At 38.1% G+C, this 15,531-nt stretch overlaps 1 protein-coding gene across 9 annotated transcripts in view; it reads right to left on the bottom strand.

Moving 5' to 3' along the window:
- The window catches only part of LOC124257708 (cubilin-like), an 82,758-nt gene that overhangs the window by 50,898 nt on the left and 16,329 nt on the right, over positions 1-15,531 (bottom strand). For all 9 annotated transcript variants that reach the window (XM_046691855.1, XM_046691890.1, XM_046691840.1 and 6 more), the window contains exons 22-23: positions 15,273-15,359; positions 14,875-15,102 (exon numbers count right to left, since the gene is read on the bottom strand). In XM_046691855.1, the coding sequence (XP_046547811.1) occupies positions 14,875-15,102; positions 15,273-15,359 (315 nt within the window). The remainder of the gene's footprint in view (positions 1-14,874; positions 15,103-15,272; positions 15,360-15,531) is intronic.

Below are 15,531 nucleotides of genomic sequence, written 5' to 3'. Positions count from 1 at the left end.
TTTAGAAGATGAAAAGTCAATCACAACCTGACTAATTTAAACTACCAATCATAAAACATTTATCCATTTACGCAACTTTAGTGATAATTTATCAAACAGATTATGTTTCTTTAAACAGAGATATTAACTGATAACTAACATTGTATAGAAGATCCTTGATTGTTTGACATTGAAATATTTATCCCTTGCGATGGAAAATCATTACAACCAAAGGTAGATCTGATGTTCGTGATCGAAATACATAGGCCAGTATAGGTAAGTAATCAAGGTTTCATGACTTCGAATTTACATTTATCACTGGTAAAACACATATGAAATTTATGTTTCATTGCTACGTTTCCGGGTTACGTTATTTTATACATTTATTGCTGCTACTTGAGCAAGTCTTACACAGCTGTTGTAATTTGATTGATTAATGCACATGATGAATTATGTTACAATTTTCGTAATGTTTTTCTTCTAACGAACTGACAGTGGACAGGTAAGCTTTCTGTGTTCACTATGTAGAATCACAATTATTCTGAGATGGATTAGATGACCCCTGTTTTAGTGTACAACTGTGAGCTCTAGTGTTGTACCATGAAGACAAGGTTGCTTTCAGAACACGGGTAAGAGCCTATGATGAAAGCATAAGTGGTGTTACTCACTCATACTTTACTTCTTCCAAATAATGACTACGCAACCCTCACAATCATGTCCTCAAATCGTGATACAAGTTTGTCAATTTGCAATCATGTAAGCATTGCTGTGCTTCCAAGTGGTTGAATGCACTTTTTCATGCTCGCCTCTCTAAATGAACATTTTACCATAATATATCACGCTCCTTTAGATTTTGTTAAGGTCACTGGCACCCTATTCTGGCTACATTGTGATGCACTACAGCATGCTGCAAGGTTATTTACCAGAACATGCTACATTGTGCTGTACTGCAATACGCTCCACTGTTACGTACTGCAATAGGCTCCGCCGTGTTGTACTGCAATATGCCCCACTGTGCTGAACTGCAATACACCCAAATGTGTTGTACTGCAATAGGGCTGCTGTTTTGTACTGCAATAGGCCTCACTGTGTTGTACTGCAACTGGCCCCACTGTGTTGTACTCCGATAGGGCCGCTGTGTTGTACTGCAATAGGGCCGTTGTGTTGTACTGCAATAGGCCCCGCTGTCTTGTACTGCAACTGGCCCCGCTGTCTTGTACTGCGATAGGGCCGCTGTGTTGTACTGCAATAGGGCCGCTGTGTTGTACTGCAATAGGGCCCGCTGTGTTGTACTGCAATAGGGCCAGCTCTCTTGAGATTGAAAAGCGCGAGTACCTGATATATAGAGCATGGGACTATATGTTCGTGTTAGAAATACACAGACCGGTATAGTGGAGTTATTAAGTTTATATGACTTCCAATTGACGTTTACCACGTGTATACAGCATATGGATTTTGTTTTTCTATGCTTATTTGCCGGGTTATGCCATTTGAGCAAGTATAAAAAATTCCTTTATGCCTCTTTTATGCTTTCTTAACAAACTGAATGTGTATGCATACCGTTACCTTTACCTTCAGACCTAAAACACTGTAACTTATTTACTGGTTAACAAATAATAAATTCTCAATCTCCTCATTCTTTACTAATAACGAAACACAAGGAGAAAATCTAGAAAATATATCTTGAAAACCTCCTGTAAAATGTTACAATTAATATTTATGTAATATAGAGAAGAATACAATCTATTGCAGGGCCAGTAAGTATAACCAATTTTGTGTGCAAGCTTGTCGTATATTCTACACCTTAATTACATCTATAATGGACAAAACCCATTTGTAGGATACATCGCTTGTTAGATGGTGGCGTAGAAATGGCTCTCAAAACATCTGAGATTTAGTCGTCGTGGTAATGAACTATATCTAATGGACATGAACTTCGCCATAATTAAGATCCTATGAATTCAGGTGCATGAAGATTTACTGAATTTTCTGATATTTTAATCGGTTACAAACGGGGCCGGGTTTTTTTTGGAGTTGACTATGTTATTTCACATTTAGGTATACATTGAACACAACTTCTGCAGCAAGAACAGACTTAGAGGGTTGTCAACAAGTTTGATGATCACACAAGTAGACAAATCTGGACACCACAGCTTGAACTAAAAGTGTTTTGCAGTCTGGTACAATTTGCAGGTAAAGATGATTATATACTTATTACCATCGGACGCACCACGGTGAATACGTCACAACCTGTACAGAAATTCTGAAATGGTTTTGTTTTCAGTTTTAAAGGGCTAAACGATGTATCTTCAAGAAGTGATACATTATTGAAGTACATGGAACATTATGAAAGTATACTATCCAAAAAAAGAAACGCATAGACGTTTTGTTTTTAAAAAAATCTATTAATTACCTATTGTGTTCAAACAATCTTCAAAACATGTAGCAAACGTGTTGATACCGTGATTTCACACAATGGCACAAGAAAAATGTTGATTTTGATGAGATTTCTTGCAAGGATTAAAACGCATCGCCACGACGCAACAAAAATCACCTTCCAATTGAAGTCGTGCAGCAAAGAGCGTGCACTGTCTGGCTATAAAAATCCAGATTACTTTCAGAAATCTACATTCGTTTTGAAGGAGTTTGAAGGTCAAATCACTACGCCACGTCTTGACGCTCCGACACGGAACATCGCCATTGAAAAAATGCACGCTGGAGATTACCAATGTGAGTCTGAGCACGATATCACGGCTTGCATCTCGTTACAGCCAAACAGATAAAACAAATGACAGTCCCCGTACAGGCAGACCTCGAGTCACTACTGCAGGCCAAGATCGGTACATCTGTACGGAACAGGTTGAGAGAGGTTGGAGTGAGTGAGTGAGTTAAGATTTATAGTCACATCGGCAATATTTCAGCCATATCGTGAATTTAACAAATTATAAATTCATAATAAATGCAATAAAATCATTAAAAATATGTCGACGAAGGACAGTAAAATAACTAGATTATCACAGATAGAGAACTAAAACTAGCATGTAACTGTAAAATTAAACAAATTTTATGAATAATACAATGTATAAAAACGGGCTAGAGATCACCAACAACTGAAGGTAGATCACCATACTAGGGACGAGAGAGGTTGGACTGAGAGCCAGGAGACCCGACGTCGGGGCCTTGCTACGTCGTCACCTTCGTCACTCAGCGTCTCGGTTATCTAAAATTATCCACTTGGCTGTATAGAGATTTCTTTCTTCTAAACTGATGTAAAAAATCATCTACTAAAGTCTATTGTGGACGAGTTTTACATGTTTGAAAATTCATTTTCGCAACAGATTTCTGGCCTATGCGTTTCGTTTTTGGGATAGTATATTTTCATCGGTTTGTTTAATTAATGGGATATGATGATGGCAGATCTATTTATCTTTTAGAAAGCAAGTACTGGATAATTGGAGACCTCAACAAATGCCACAAAAATTTTACTGACAGATGGGACCCTTATAGCAACACCAACAGAAATTCGAGAACTTTGTGTCGTACTCAACAGTCATTGCAGTGACACAAAACGCATAAGCTAATTTTGAAATAATAATGTTTTCAATTAATTCATTTGACTGACATAATGATGACGGCATACTGATAGTTACAGGTTCTGTAATTATAATACTGATTGTCCGGGCAAAAGAACCATGCGTCCACTGGCGTGGCTTCACTACCTGTCCATGGTGTGACCAACGTGTGCTGTTCTCAGTGCTCTCTTTACATCCTTGGCACAGACTAAATATGTTAATGGAAATCTTTTCCATTCTTTTTGAAACGTGTTGGCCAGTTGGGCTGTTATCTGTGGTGAATGCTGACGTTGATACACTATCGGGTTCAGTACAGAAGATCTGGAATGCCATGCCATGGCAGCACATTGACGCATTAATTATCAATCAATCGGTATATTTCGTGAAAAGGTCTTAGTCCCATGTACAAAAACATGATAATAATAATTCACTATTAAGTTTGTACTACACATATAATGAACGTAATGCAATCGCATCCTTTACATAATTTGCACAATTTGTAGCAAGCAAAAAACAATTACAAAGAAGTGTATTAATGAAATAATGATATAACATTGCTTAGGGTGCCTTTCATTATGTACGTTCAAAAGTTTAAACAAATATCTAATTACTCTTAATAAAGAGTGAGTGAGTGAGCTAAATTTTAAAGTCACTTTGGCAATATTTCAGTCATATCGTGACTAAAACAGTTTGTAAGTAACTACTTTATAATATTACAATATAAAATCTGCCGCCAAAGAACAGTAAAACAACTAGCATGTCACAGTTAGAATTTTAAAACTAGGACAATACTATATAAAATACAGGCTATAGATCGCCAACAACTGAAGGTAGATCACCATACTAGGGACCATGGGGACTTACAGCTGGATTTACATCATTCTTTCAGCTGTTAGCAATTTAGAATAATCTAGCCATATATCAAAATACACATATTCTACGATTACAAATGTGGAGAGTTTTAATTTACTTTGAATGTTTTGGGACTTACGTATCCTCTCGGGAGAACAATAATTTTACAGTACTTTAACCCCCCTTTAAGGATACAGCCACTAACAATCTGAGTTACTAATTCAAACTTCCAATCATAGACGCCGTCGTCGTTATGATGGCCTATTCAAATCTGGACTGACAACCCAACTAGATATAACCAATATAGGGTTTTATTTCGTGCAAATTATTAAGACCCAGTTTGGTGTCCCACTTCTTTTGCATCAGATCACGGATATAAGATCTAAAAGCAGCTTTGTAATCATAGTATAGGGTCAGAAGTGGTGTCACTGATTTGTTCAGTGCTGCCTTTGCAGCAAGATCGGCCATTGTGTTCCTAGAAATGCCAACGTGGCTGGGTAACCAACAACAGACGATGTCGTATTGGCCAGAAGCAAGATCATTATATAATTCAATAATTTCTATTAAAAGTGGATGTTTACAAGAAAGACTTTTAATGGCCTGAGGCAAGAAAGAGAGTCAGAAAAGATTATATACTATTTATGTTGAGGATGTCTTTGAATATGTTTAAGAGCTGTTAATATGGCGTTTGCTTCGGCTATAAAAATAGAGCCGTGGAGCTACTGCGCCACCATCTTTGGACCCATCTGTAAAATAAGGATTTATATGAATTATATTTAAATTTTAGTAGATTATATTCTTGTTAATATTGTAAGTCATTAGTTTCGGATTTTTTAAACGTTGTCAGTCTTAAGAAAGTGTCAACATAAACATAATGTCTCCCACATTATGCTAAAACAGCAACATGTGTACTCATAACTGACACTTAAACATATTTACAAAACCTTATATGAAATTGCTCAATGACATCCCATTTGGATAGACTGGCAGACGATTTTAAATTGTTTGGTCGTATACCATCGTCAAACCAGCTACATGCCCTGCAGTCTCGGTGGGTTCCAGGAGCAGGTCGATGATGTAGATGCATTACCCTTATGCAGTGATTTTGGTCACTTAGTCGACAACTTGTCAGACGATCTCAGGCTGAATTGAGGTTGGTGTGCAGATCCCATAAACGAGATATAGAACTCTGTAGAAATAAACTTTTTCAGTACCCATAAGTAATCTCTGTCAAAAGCAGAAGAGATTGTATGATTCCGTCTGCTTCACGAGCAATTTATATATAAACAATTACCCATAATGCCAAATCAGAAACGTTCTCATCTCAAGAAGATTTATCCAACGTCTCTAATTCATACATTTATTTGTTTTATATCTTTACTGGACATTAGTTCTGGTAGATCTAACTTCTTATCAGACATTTACAACTCTTACTAGGTTAGTCGCATGTTCCGTCGTAATTAATTCCCATGACTTGAGAAATAATCCCCAGGCTCATATTTCACTGTACTAGGAAAGTGCAGTGTTGCAGTATTCTTTACTACAAAACCAATACACATCATGTTGTTAAAGGTTTTATTTAAATACAATTGCGAACCTAAATATATTTGGAGATCGAAGTTATTGTGCAATTTCAAAGTAAATCAAGACATAACCCTTCAGCGTGTTAGGTAAGTACTTTCTTTTAACTCTTCAACATCTCCGAAGCTGAGAAATGATAATGAGCGTGTAGCACAGAAACTCGTTGATGATGCATAGAAATGTTCCCAGGAATTACTACATGAAGACATGCAAATGGTCCTTCGAATAGCTAACAATATTATAAACAAAATGATTATATGTTTAGATTGTGAGGTATTTCGGCTCAAACACACTAAAGAGTTACTATTGAATGAATGTTGATCGTTTCATTGTTGTATGACAGATAGATAGAGCGATATTTAGATAGTTATAGTATGACCAGAAATTATTAAGAATTTTAGGAATATGTTTAATTGGATTTCTTGTATAAACAACCTTGACCACCTATCAAGTGCTTGGTTTCATTAGTTTGTGAAGAGTTATCCCCCTTTGTTTACTTGCTAGCAGACGACATTTTCAGTGATCCTCAGTATGGATGATTTAGAGAAGAGGAAGTTGATTTTAGAGTATTATAACAAGGACATCAGATCAGCTAAAGTGATTTCAAGTAGAACAGGCATCCCTTTTTCCACTGTTTACCGTGTTTTGAAAAATATTGCAAGTGGATATGGCACTGAGCACCAGGGAGGCTCAGGTAGGCCCAGAAAATTGACTGTCAGTGATAGGAGGCGGCTTTGTAGTCTTGTTTCTAAAAACAAACGAAGGAGTTTAGAAAACTTAAGGCTGGATATGATTGATAGAGGAACTGTGGCTGTCTGTAAGGAGACAATTAGAACTGAGCTGCATGCAATGGGTTGGCCGAAAAATCGAGGAATTCCATCACCGATCATGAAACCTGAACAAAAGGAGCGAAGGTTGAACTTGTGCTTACAGCATAGAAATTTTAACTGGGACAATGTGATTTTCTCAGATGAAATTTCTGTGTGGCTGTTTCCTAATACAGTGAAATTCTGGACCAAACAAACTGAAAAACCTTTGTATCAGCGCCCAAAGTACAGTCCGAAATTTAACGTGTGGGGTGGCATATCTGTGTTAGGGGCAACGCCCCTCTGTGTATTTGAAGGGAATATGAACAGTGAGCGGTACACAGATATTCTCGAGGGACATTTTCTTCCATCTGCTCACGTGTTCTATGGACAGTTTTAGATTTTCCAGCAGGACAACGACCCAAAACATCGTTCAAAGCATTCACAGGCCTGGTTTCGGACCCAAAATATGACATTATTAGATTGGCCAAGCTATAGCCCTGACCTAAATCCAATAGAAAATGTTTGGGGACTTATGAAGGAAAGTGTCAATAAGAAAAAGCTGACAAATATTGCTGAAATGAAGAAGCGGTGGTCCGATATTGGGACAGCATGGACCACGACTTTCTAACTTCTTTGATAAGTAGTATGCCCCGCCGCTTTGAAGCCTGCATTGCTGCCCATGGTGACTTGACAAAATACTAACTGTTCACCTGTCTGTGAATCTGGAGTTATGTTCTGCTTATATTCACATTTAATACGTGAGTAATGAGTGAAAAATGAAATAATTGACAATCTTTAAATTCTCAATAATTTCTGGTTGTACTGTATAATATGGATGGGAGCTGCTATAATTGCTTGGACCTGTCCATGACAGCATGAACACTTTGGAAGCTTTTTAAGACTATATGTATCATCCAACATTACATAACGGCCAATACTGAACCCTACCAATACGATCCAAACATACTGATTCCGTGCCCTGCACCTCCTGCACATCAAGTCCTTAACAACATGCCTCCATGTTCGTTCATCCCTCCACTGAAGTCCTATAGGTGTTAACCAGTCTTTGTCTATTGGGATTTGATAATTGTATACATTTGGATTGAGTAGAATTGCTCAAAGTTGGGTTGTGCGTTGCCCATCAGCCTGCTAGTGTGAGATACTGTGGACGTCCAGATGAAAGTTTGGGCCTCTAATATGATGGTTAATATTTTCTATATTTACTGCGTTTACTGTGTAAAATATACATTATTCTAAGATGTGTATTTGAGAGCTTTGGCAGTAAGACAAGAGTAATTGGAAAACGAAATACATCTAGCTTTCTTAGAACAATTTAATTAGAGGGTCAGAGGTTATGAAGAACCCAATATTATTACTCAAGTTCAAGTTTCTTCACTCATAATGTTGACTTCTTTAAATACTGGTTACCGTAAACCAATCGAACTTGAAATTGTCTACTGTGATATACGCCTGTATGTCTGAAATCGTAAAACACAACTTTTGTATGTCTTCATGTGTAGGACCACATCTGGTTGTTTCGTCTGGACAAAACAGTGTACTAACATTTGGTGTCATTATATTGTGTACATGCTATTGTACGGCTATACTGTTTTGCATTGTGTTGTGCTACAACATACTATATGGTGATTCACAATGACATGCCGCATTGCTACAACATACTCCAGTGTATTTTAATGCAGCATTCCACATCGTCTTGTGGTAAATCTGCTACTGCTACCATTGATTCATTCATTCATTCATTCATTCATTGTTCTGTTTTGATGAGGCACTAGCTGGATGACAGCCTGGAAGATGTTGGTGAATGCAGACATGTGTTTTGATGAGGCACTGGCTGGATGACAGCCTGGAAGATGTTGGTGCATGCAGACATGTGTTTTGATGAGGCACTAGCTGGATGCTAGATGTTGGCCTGCAGACATGTGTTGATGAGGCACTGCTGGATGCAGCCTGGAATATGTTGGTGCATGCAGACATGTGTTTTGATGAGGCACTGGCTGGATGACAGCCTGGAAGATGTTGGTGCATGCAGACATGTGTTTTGATGAGGCACTAGCTGGATGACAGCCTGGAAGATGTTGGTGCATGCAGACATGTGTTTTGATGAGGCACTAGCTGGATGACAGCCTGGAATATGTTGGTGCATGCAGACATGTGTTTTGATGAGGCACTGGCTGGATGACAGCCTGGAAGATGTTGGTGAATGCAGACATGTGTTTTGATGAGGCACTGGCTGGATGACAGCCTGGAAGATGTTGGTGCATGCAGACATGTGTTTTGATGAAGCACTAGCTGGATGACAGCCTGGAAGATGTTGGTGCATGCAGACATGTGTTTTGATGAGGCACTAGCTGGATGACAGCCTGGAAGATGTTGGTGCATGCAGACATGTGTTTTGATGAGGCACTGGCTGGATGACAGCCTGGAAGAAAACATTTAGTTTTATGCTGTAGCAACACAGAAGGCAACATCTTGCTTACATTCACACACACACCGGCAAGCAAAACATACTGACTGTGCATGGCTTTTCATATGTCTTAAAACGTACATCATTCGAGCACATGAATGACTCAACACATGAGATTTGTGTAAATGAGGTAGTGTCAACAGAATTTAGGCACAAACTTGTTTGGAATTTCAAATCTGTTCAATAAGTGATTGATAACATTATTCACGTAATTATTCAACCCAATGCTGTCGATCGTAATTCTGCACTATTACCATGATGTGTTTTCCCACAAACGTATGGTACCTGAGATCTTTCTCATTGGATAACTTAAAGGTCGGGAACAATACCCTGCAGATTAGGTCGGTTGGCTTCGACTGGTAATATACAGCAATGTGAGCATGAAGTGCGAATCGTGAGCTATTACATTGTCACTTTATACTGCTTGTGGATGGGTGTTGCAGGTTCTCATGAAACGTCATGCTACCCATCACTCTCAACCTTTAACTGTCCAGTCGTGGAAGAAGCGCATCTTCAATCCATTCAAGGATTACAGTTTTCTGTGGTAATCCCACTTCGATTTCTTTGTTCAAACGGTTACAGGCCGGGAGAGACACATTTCCGAAACAGATAGCCTAAACTGATGTGGCTCTCCCGGCAATAGTTACAGTTGCGTGAACATGGAATGTGGCTCCAGGCTATGATATCAAAACATGCTTAGTGATTCAAACGCGTTACCGTATTTAACAAAACAAGACATGTTTCATCATAATTTTGTTCAGATCACAACAGGTTTTGTTTCTATAATTAGCACAACATAATATACTAATAGGTATATTACATATAATAATAATATCACAAAATAATAATAAATCTTAATCTGTAAAACATAATAATAATGGTAATGGTTTAGTTTGTTGTCATGTGTACAAACAGATAAAATGGCGTAAGATCCCAAAACGTTATGTTTTACACCCCCTACTGCAGATGAAGGAGGTCACCCACTTGATCCGTATGTCACTCAGGTGTTGGCTCAGAAGTTTGGTCTACAGTGATGCAATACAAGCGTCAATGGTTCTGTATTTCTTTCTTCCTGGAGGTGCTGTCCACTGGTCAGATAGTCTCAGGACAGCAACTTCTGTGAGAGACTGCTCACGCTAAAATAGCTTTACTATCTCGTAAATGTTAGGGTAGCACTTCTGGACAAATCTCTTTACCTTATTGTGCCATCCTTTTAGGTTATTGTTAGATTAATCAGTTAGATTAATCTTAATCTAAGGACAGTCTTTTTCCGGCATTGTGATGTCATTGAACGTGTTTATTTAAAATTCCTTAAATTAGCTACCGGTCTCAGATATAACACCCCGAACTTTATGGTTTATGGAGAACTTGGAAGACAACCTATTCAGCTCCAAATCTCTTAACTATTAATTACTTATTGGTTCAAATTGAAATTTTCTTATCTAAACAACAAACTAGCAGCTTTGATTCTAGATTAAATTATGGATGATGCTCCCTGGCTAAATCATGTGAAACATATATTTTGTAAATACGGCTGTATTTGTAAACCTCTTTCATTATACTCAATCCTGGATCATATCAAAAACTGAATCAATCCTGAAAGACCAGTTTTTTACAATCGTGGACCATAAATTGTCAATAGAAAGTGGGAGATGGACGAATCTCGCATGAAAAGAAAGAGTATGTAACCTTTGTAACTCGCAGTTAACTGGGGATGAATTCCATTATATCTTAAGACATTCATATTTTAGCCAACAACGCATCTCTCACCTAGGAGATAGCTCTTGTTCCTTTCCTAATCTCTCTACATATAAAAAAACTTGATGTCAAGTACTAAAATTTCAACAATCAAACACCTATCTAAATTTATCAAATGTATATGTTCAAGTTTTCAGTAATCATTGCGTATATTTCCTGTCACCTTCTTGCATACATTGTTTATTCTGCATTCCATTTTACGTACTCATGTACCACCGGAGGTGGTTCCATTTTGAGTAATAAACTCTGAGTGAAGAAGCTTAACGACGTGCTTGTGAGTAGGAAAGATTATTAGTTTCTTGTGAAAACAATATTATACAATGTGATCTAGAATCATAAATAGGGAAAGTCTTTTACCGGTTTTGCTAAACACCACGCTTGTGAGTAAGAAAGATTATTCGTTTCTTGTGAAAACAATATTATACATGGGGACACTCTTTTACCGGTTACGGTAATCCATTAATTAATGAATCTATTGGAAATGGGGCTTTACCGGCTACAGCCATGTAATTGAAATGTGGCCTTCCCGGCAATAGTCATTTTTGAAATGTGGCTTTCCCGGCCTGTCACCGTTCAAACAGTATAAAGGCTGACAACTGATAGCATAGATCATGTACTGTGTGTACATCTCTGACAAGTGTAAATTGGCACGACTCCTTCGGCCGACAATGAATACACAATGCCATTTAGAAAGTGGTCAACTATAACATGCAATATTTGAGGTAACTCAGTAAGGTACAGATTCTAGTACTTTTAGTGCAGAGATTGTCCACTTTTCAAATGTAAGCGAGTTTCTCAATTGGTGTGTAATACGTAGATAGACTGACGTCATTGTGTGGATGCAACGTGTCATTGTGTGGATGCAATGTGTCATTGTTACCTTTACATTGAAATGGGTATATAGTCAGTGATACAAACGTATCTGTGTAAAGATTCATGTTGTGTGAGTGAATGAGTGAACAGGATAGTTTCACATCATTGTAACCATATTCCAGCTACATCATTGCAGGGTATGAACGTCCCCGCCGACCCTTATGTTGTATGATATATTATTGATCCGTGTCGGGTTTTCAATACTACTTTGTATACTATTGCATATTTTGTTATGATTTTATTCTAGTAATGCATTGTTAAGATGAAATGTGGGTCATGAATACTTTAGTACTACAATCACCTTTTGAGCATCGAATCCTCCTGTCCCTGACTCACGTGCGGAAGAGACCATTCCCGGATTGCCCGAATATTATTAACTGGAAACAATGCTTTACGCTCTTCTAATACAAAGAAAACAAAAATACAATGTGTTTTTCATTGCAGTTGTTTATTGAGCATGTTTTCCATCTGGTGGTAAATGGTCCACGTGTCTGTAACCAAAACAAACATGCATTAGAAGCAGTGAAAGCACATTGTAGGACATGTGATTACGCTGGTTACACACGCATTCAGACAATCAAAATAGGTTTTGTGAAGCTATTGTACATTGATAACACCAGAGGTAGTTACCAGCATTACTTGGGGCAAGATATTAATCCACTCTCATTACTTAAAAGATGACAATGGTAAAGGAATCCTTCTTCATCCAAGATTCTATGTGTGAGGGGTTAATGCAGCGTGAAACTTTCATTACTTTGTAGGGAATGTGTGGATATTGGGTCTATTCTGTGACTGAGATATACAATGCCTACTCTGGCAGTAATTGTACTGTGTGGTCAAATTGTACGAAGATGGATAACTAGACAAGCCATCAAAACATGCTACATGTAAAACTGCCAGACTGACTTTGTACCTAGTTATGTGGCAGTGTTGTTCATTGTGTAACAATATCCCAAGGGTAATGCATTGCATCTGTTGACATTTCCAAGCACTCTTTTTCTGGTAAGGGGAGTTAATTCTTGCCTCGCATCTCTCAAGTTTGAAGAAGACCAGCATTATGTGTCGTAATCATTATACCCTGCACGATCAGCTTAGGCTGTATTGATGTGTACTGATTTTTTTTATCTTAGTCAGGTTTAGAAGCCAGTTGTTAAATTATTAGCCAACCTTCTACGGAAGAGGTTTCTATGCTCAGGAAGTCTGAACTTGCTTAATGCCGATGTCAAGAACATTTTGATCACATTCCTGTTTGAGGACGAAATATAGGATGATGATCCTTTGGCCTTGATTTAGGAAAAGAGTGGCACTTTGGTATTAAGGGAATTACACGTGGAAATTCAGCTTAAAAACATCGAAGGCGAGAAAGAAAGAGAAAATGGAAGCTTTAAAAAATTGAAGCAGATTTATTGAGATTTGAAACTGAGCAGGAGGAGAGGGAATTTCGGATGAAGCAACTGGAAGTTGAAGAAGAAATTATGATGAGGGAGCTCGATTTAAAAAACGATCTCTCTCTCGGTACGTCAACAGGTGATATATCGTTTGATCTCTCAAGGCAGATAACACTTGTTCCAACTTTCTCCGAATGTGATGTTGAAAATCTTTTTCTTATGTTTTGGAAAGATGGCTAAACATCTGGACCATGCTGTTGCTTTGTGTCCCTGTACATGCACATAACCAACGTTCCCAAATAGTTGCCATTTCATGGAGACGGACTTCACAAAAGTATTTTTTAAATCTCTTTGATAATATTTGAATTCAACATTATAAATTTCATCCTTTAGCAATACTAAATCAGCAACACCTGCTTATTACCCTGCAAAGTATAACATGGGTATACTCAGTATTCAAAATTGATGTTGATTGGTAAATTTGATTGATTGATGTTAATTACTGAATAAAATCTGTCTGTCTGTCTGTCTGTCTGTCTGTCTGTCTGTCTGTCTTTGGGACTGCCTTCCTTGGGTTCATGCAATTTCAAATTATTTGCCCTGTATACTTTTAGACACTACTCACTCTGGCCTACCAATCGAAATATCGAGTTTCCAACCAACCTAACTGTCAAATGCGATGATGTGAACTACGTGACTGTCAGTTCAATGGATTCCATTTGCAAGAAAGGTCAACATTGAAAAACTTTATTAACACACAAAAGAAATCCCTTAAATTCTTTTTGACTGAGAGGATGCCTATATGTCCTTCACAAGTAGCGCTGGTTTTGGTGTCTGGGCAGTACACGTTACCTCCCTCGCCTATTTCCTTTGTCCATAACTCTTTATTTTATTGGTTCAGAAAAATGTCGAAGGCGCGTAAATTGAGAATGCACCATCAATGGGCAGGGGTTAAAGGGATACCTAGTGTAGGCTTATGGATATACGATCCCTGGTGATGTATAGGATCCGATTAATGGGAAACATATTTATGTTGTCTAAAATATGTGATTACACTGCTACCTAGTTCTGAAATTCTTCAGGGAGGAAGACGAAGTCTATCTTGAAACCGTCTCCATTTACGGATCCATCGCTTGTGAAGGTGAACTGGAAATGACCATCAGTACCTGCGAAAATAGAAATACCGATTAAAAAACAGTGTGTGGTGGAATCGGTATAATACAAAGAAAAGATTGCAAATCTGTTTCGTAAAGAGAAGGATAAAGTAAACGTTCGATAATTACAGATTATCTATGAAATCAGCACACGCCAATTGAAGAGACGTCTTTAGATACTGGACGGGAAAACAGGTGTTGAGAGCACCTCATTGTTAAAGAGATGAGATGACCGTGTGGTGTTCAGCTTTAACAGTCAGTTATAACATAGTGACGTAATGTCCCGTTCAGATTATATATCGCACTTTGGACATGTACACAACCCACTATGTGTCCAGTAATGAAATGCGACAAAAACTCTCCTGCGAAGAAAGACTGGTTTTCACATATTAACGTTATGGGTAATATGTGTGTACTACTCACTGTAGGTCTTGTCTTCCACGTTTGTTCCACACAGCCTGTCTCCTCCCATCTCCACGGCGTCGTATGGGCAGCTGGTGCCTCTCTCAACGTCAAACAGTGGGAAGATGAAGTCAAGTTCTCCAGGACCAGGGGTGTTGATGGTGTAGGTGCAGTACATATTCCTGTCGTAGCCACCAGGCTGTGACTCAAAGGTACCGGAGGTGCCGTTTATGGTTGCATTGCAGTAGACTGGAATAAGTGCGATTTGCAAAAGTGATTAGGGATTATTGTAACCTAGAAAGAGTTTTGTTTGATAATGGGCAGTAAAAGGAATAACAATTCAGACATGAAACGGAGGTACTTCAGAAAGGAAACTGAGATAAAGAACGTATAAACTGACATTACATGAAGTTACGTACCTAGTTCAGTGACATAGTTAAAGGAGAAGCCGCTACCCACAACACTTGCGTCACTGGTAAAGGTCATGTCAACTGTTGGCCCATTGTCTGCAAAACAGTAAAACATATAGTCTCCAAACAACTGTTTTCACTCTTATGAATATGTCACTCTCCATAAATGCCCTCTATGAGCATCAACTAATCAACTAATAGAATAGATGAAGATAAGTACATTAATAACACAGCATAATCGGTCGAATTTTGTTGTATTTGAAAAAAT

This window comes from Haliotis rubra, unplaced genomic scaffold (genome assembly GCF_003918875.1).
Source record: "Haliotis rubra isolate DU_JTF1 unplaced genomic scaffold, ASM391887v1 Scf117, whole genome shotgun sequence".
NCBI classification, from domain to species: domain Eukaryota; kingdom Metazoa; phylum Mollusca; class Gastropoda; order Lepetellida; family Haliotidae; genus Haliotis; species Haliotis rubra.
This window is presented reverse-complemented; position numbering and strand designations above follow the sequence as displayed.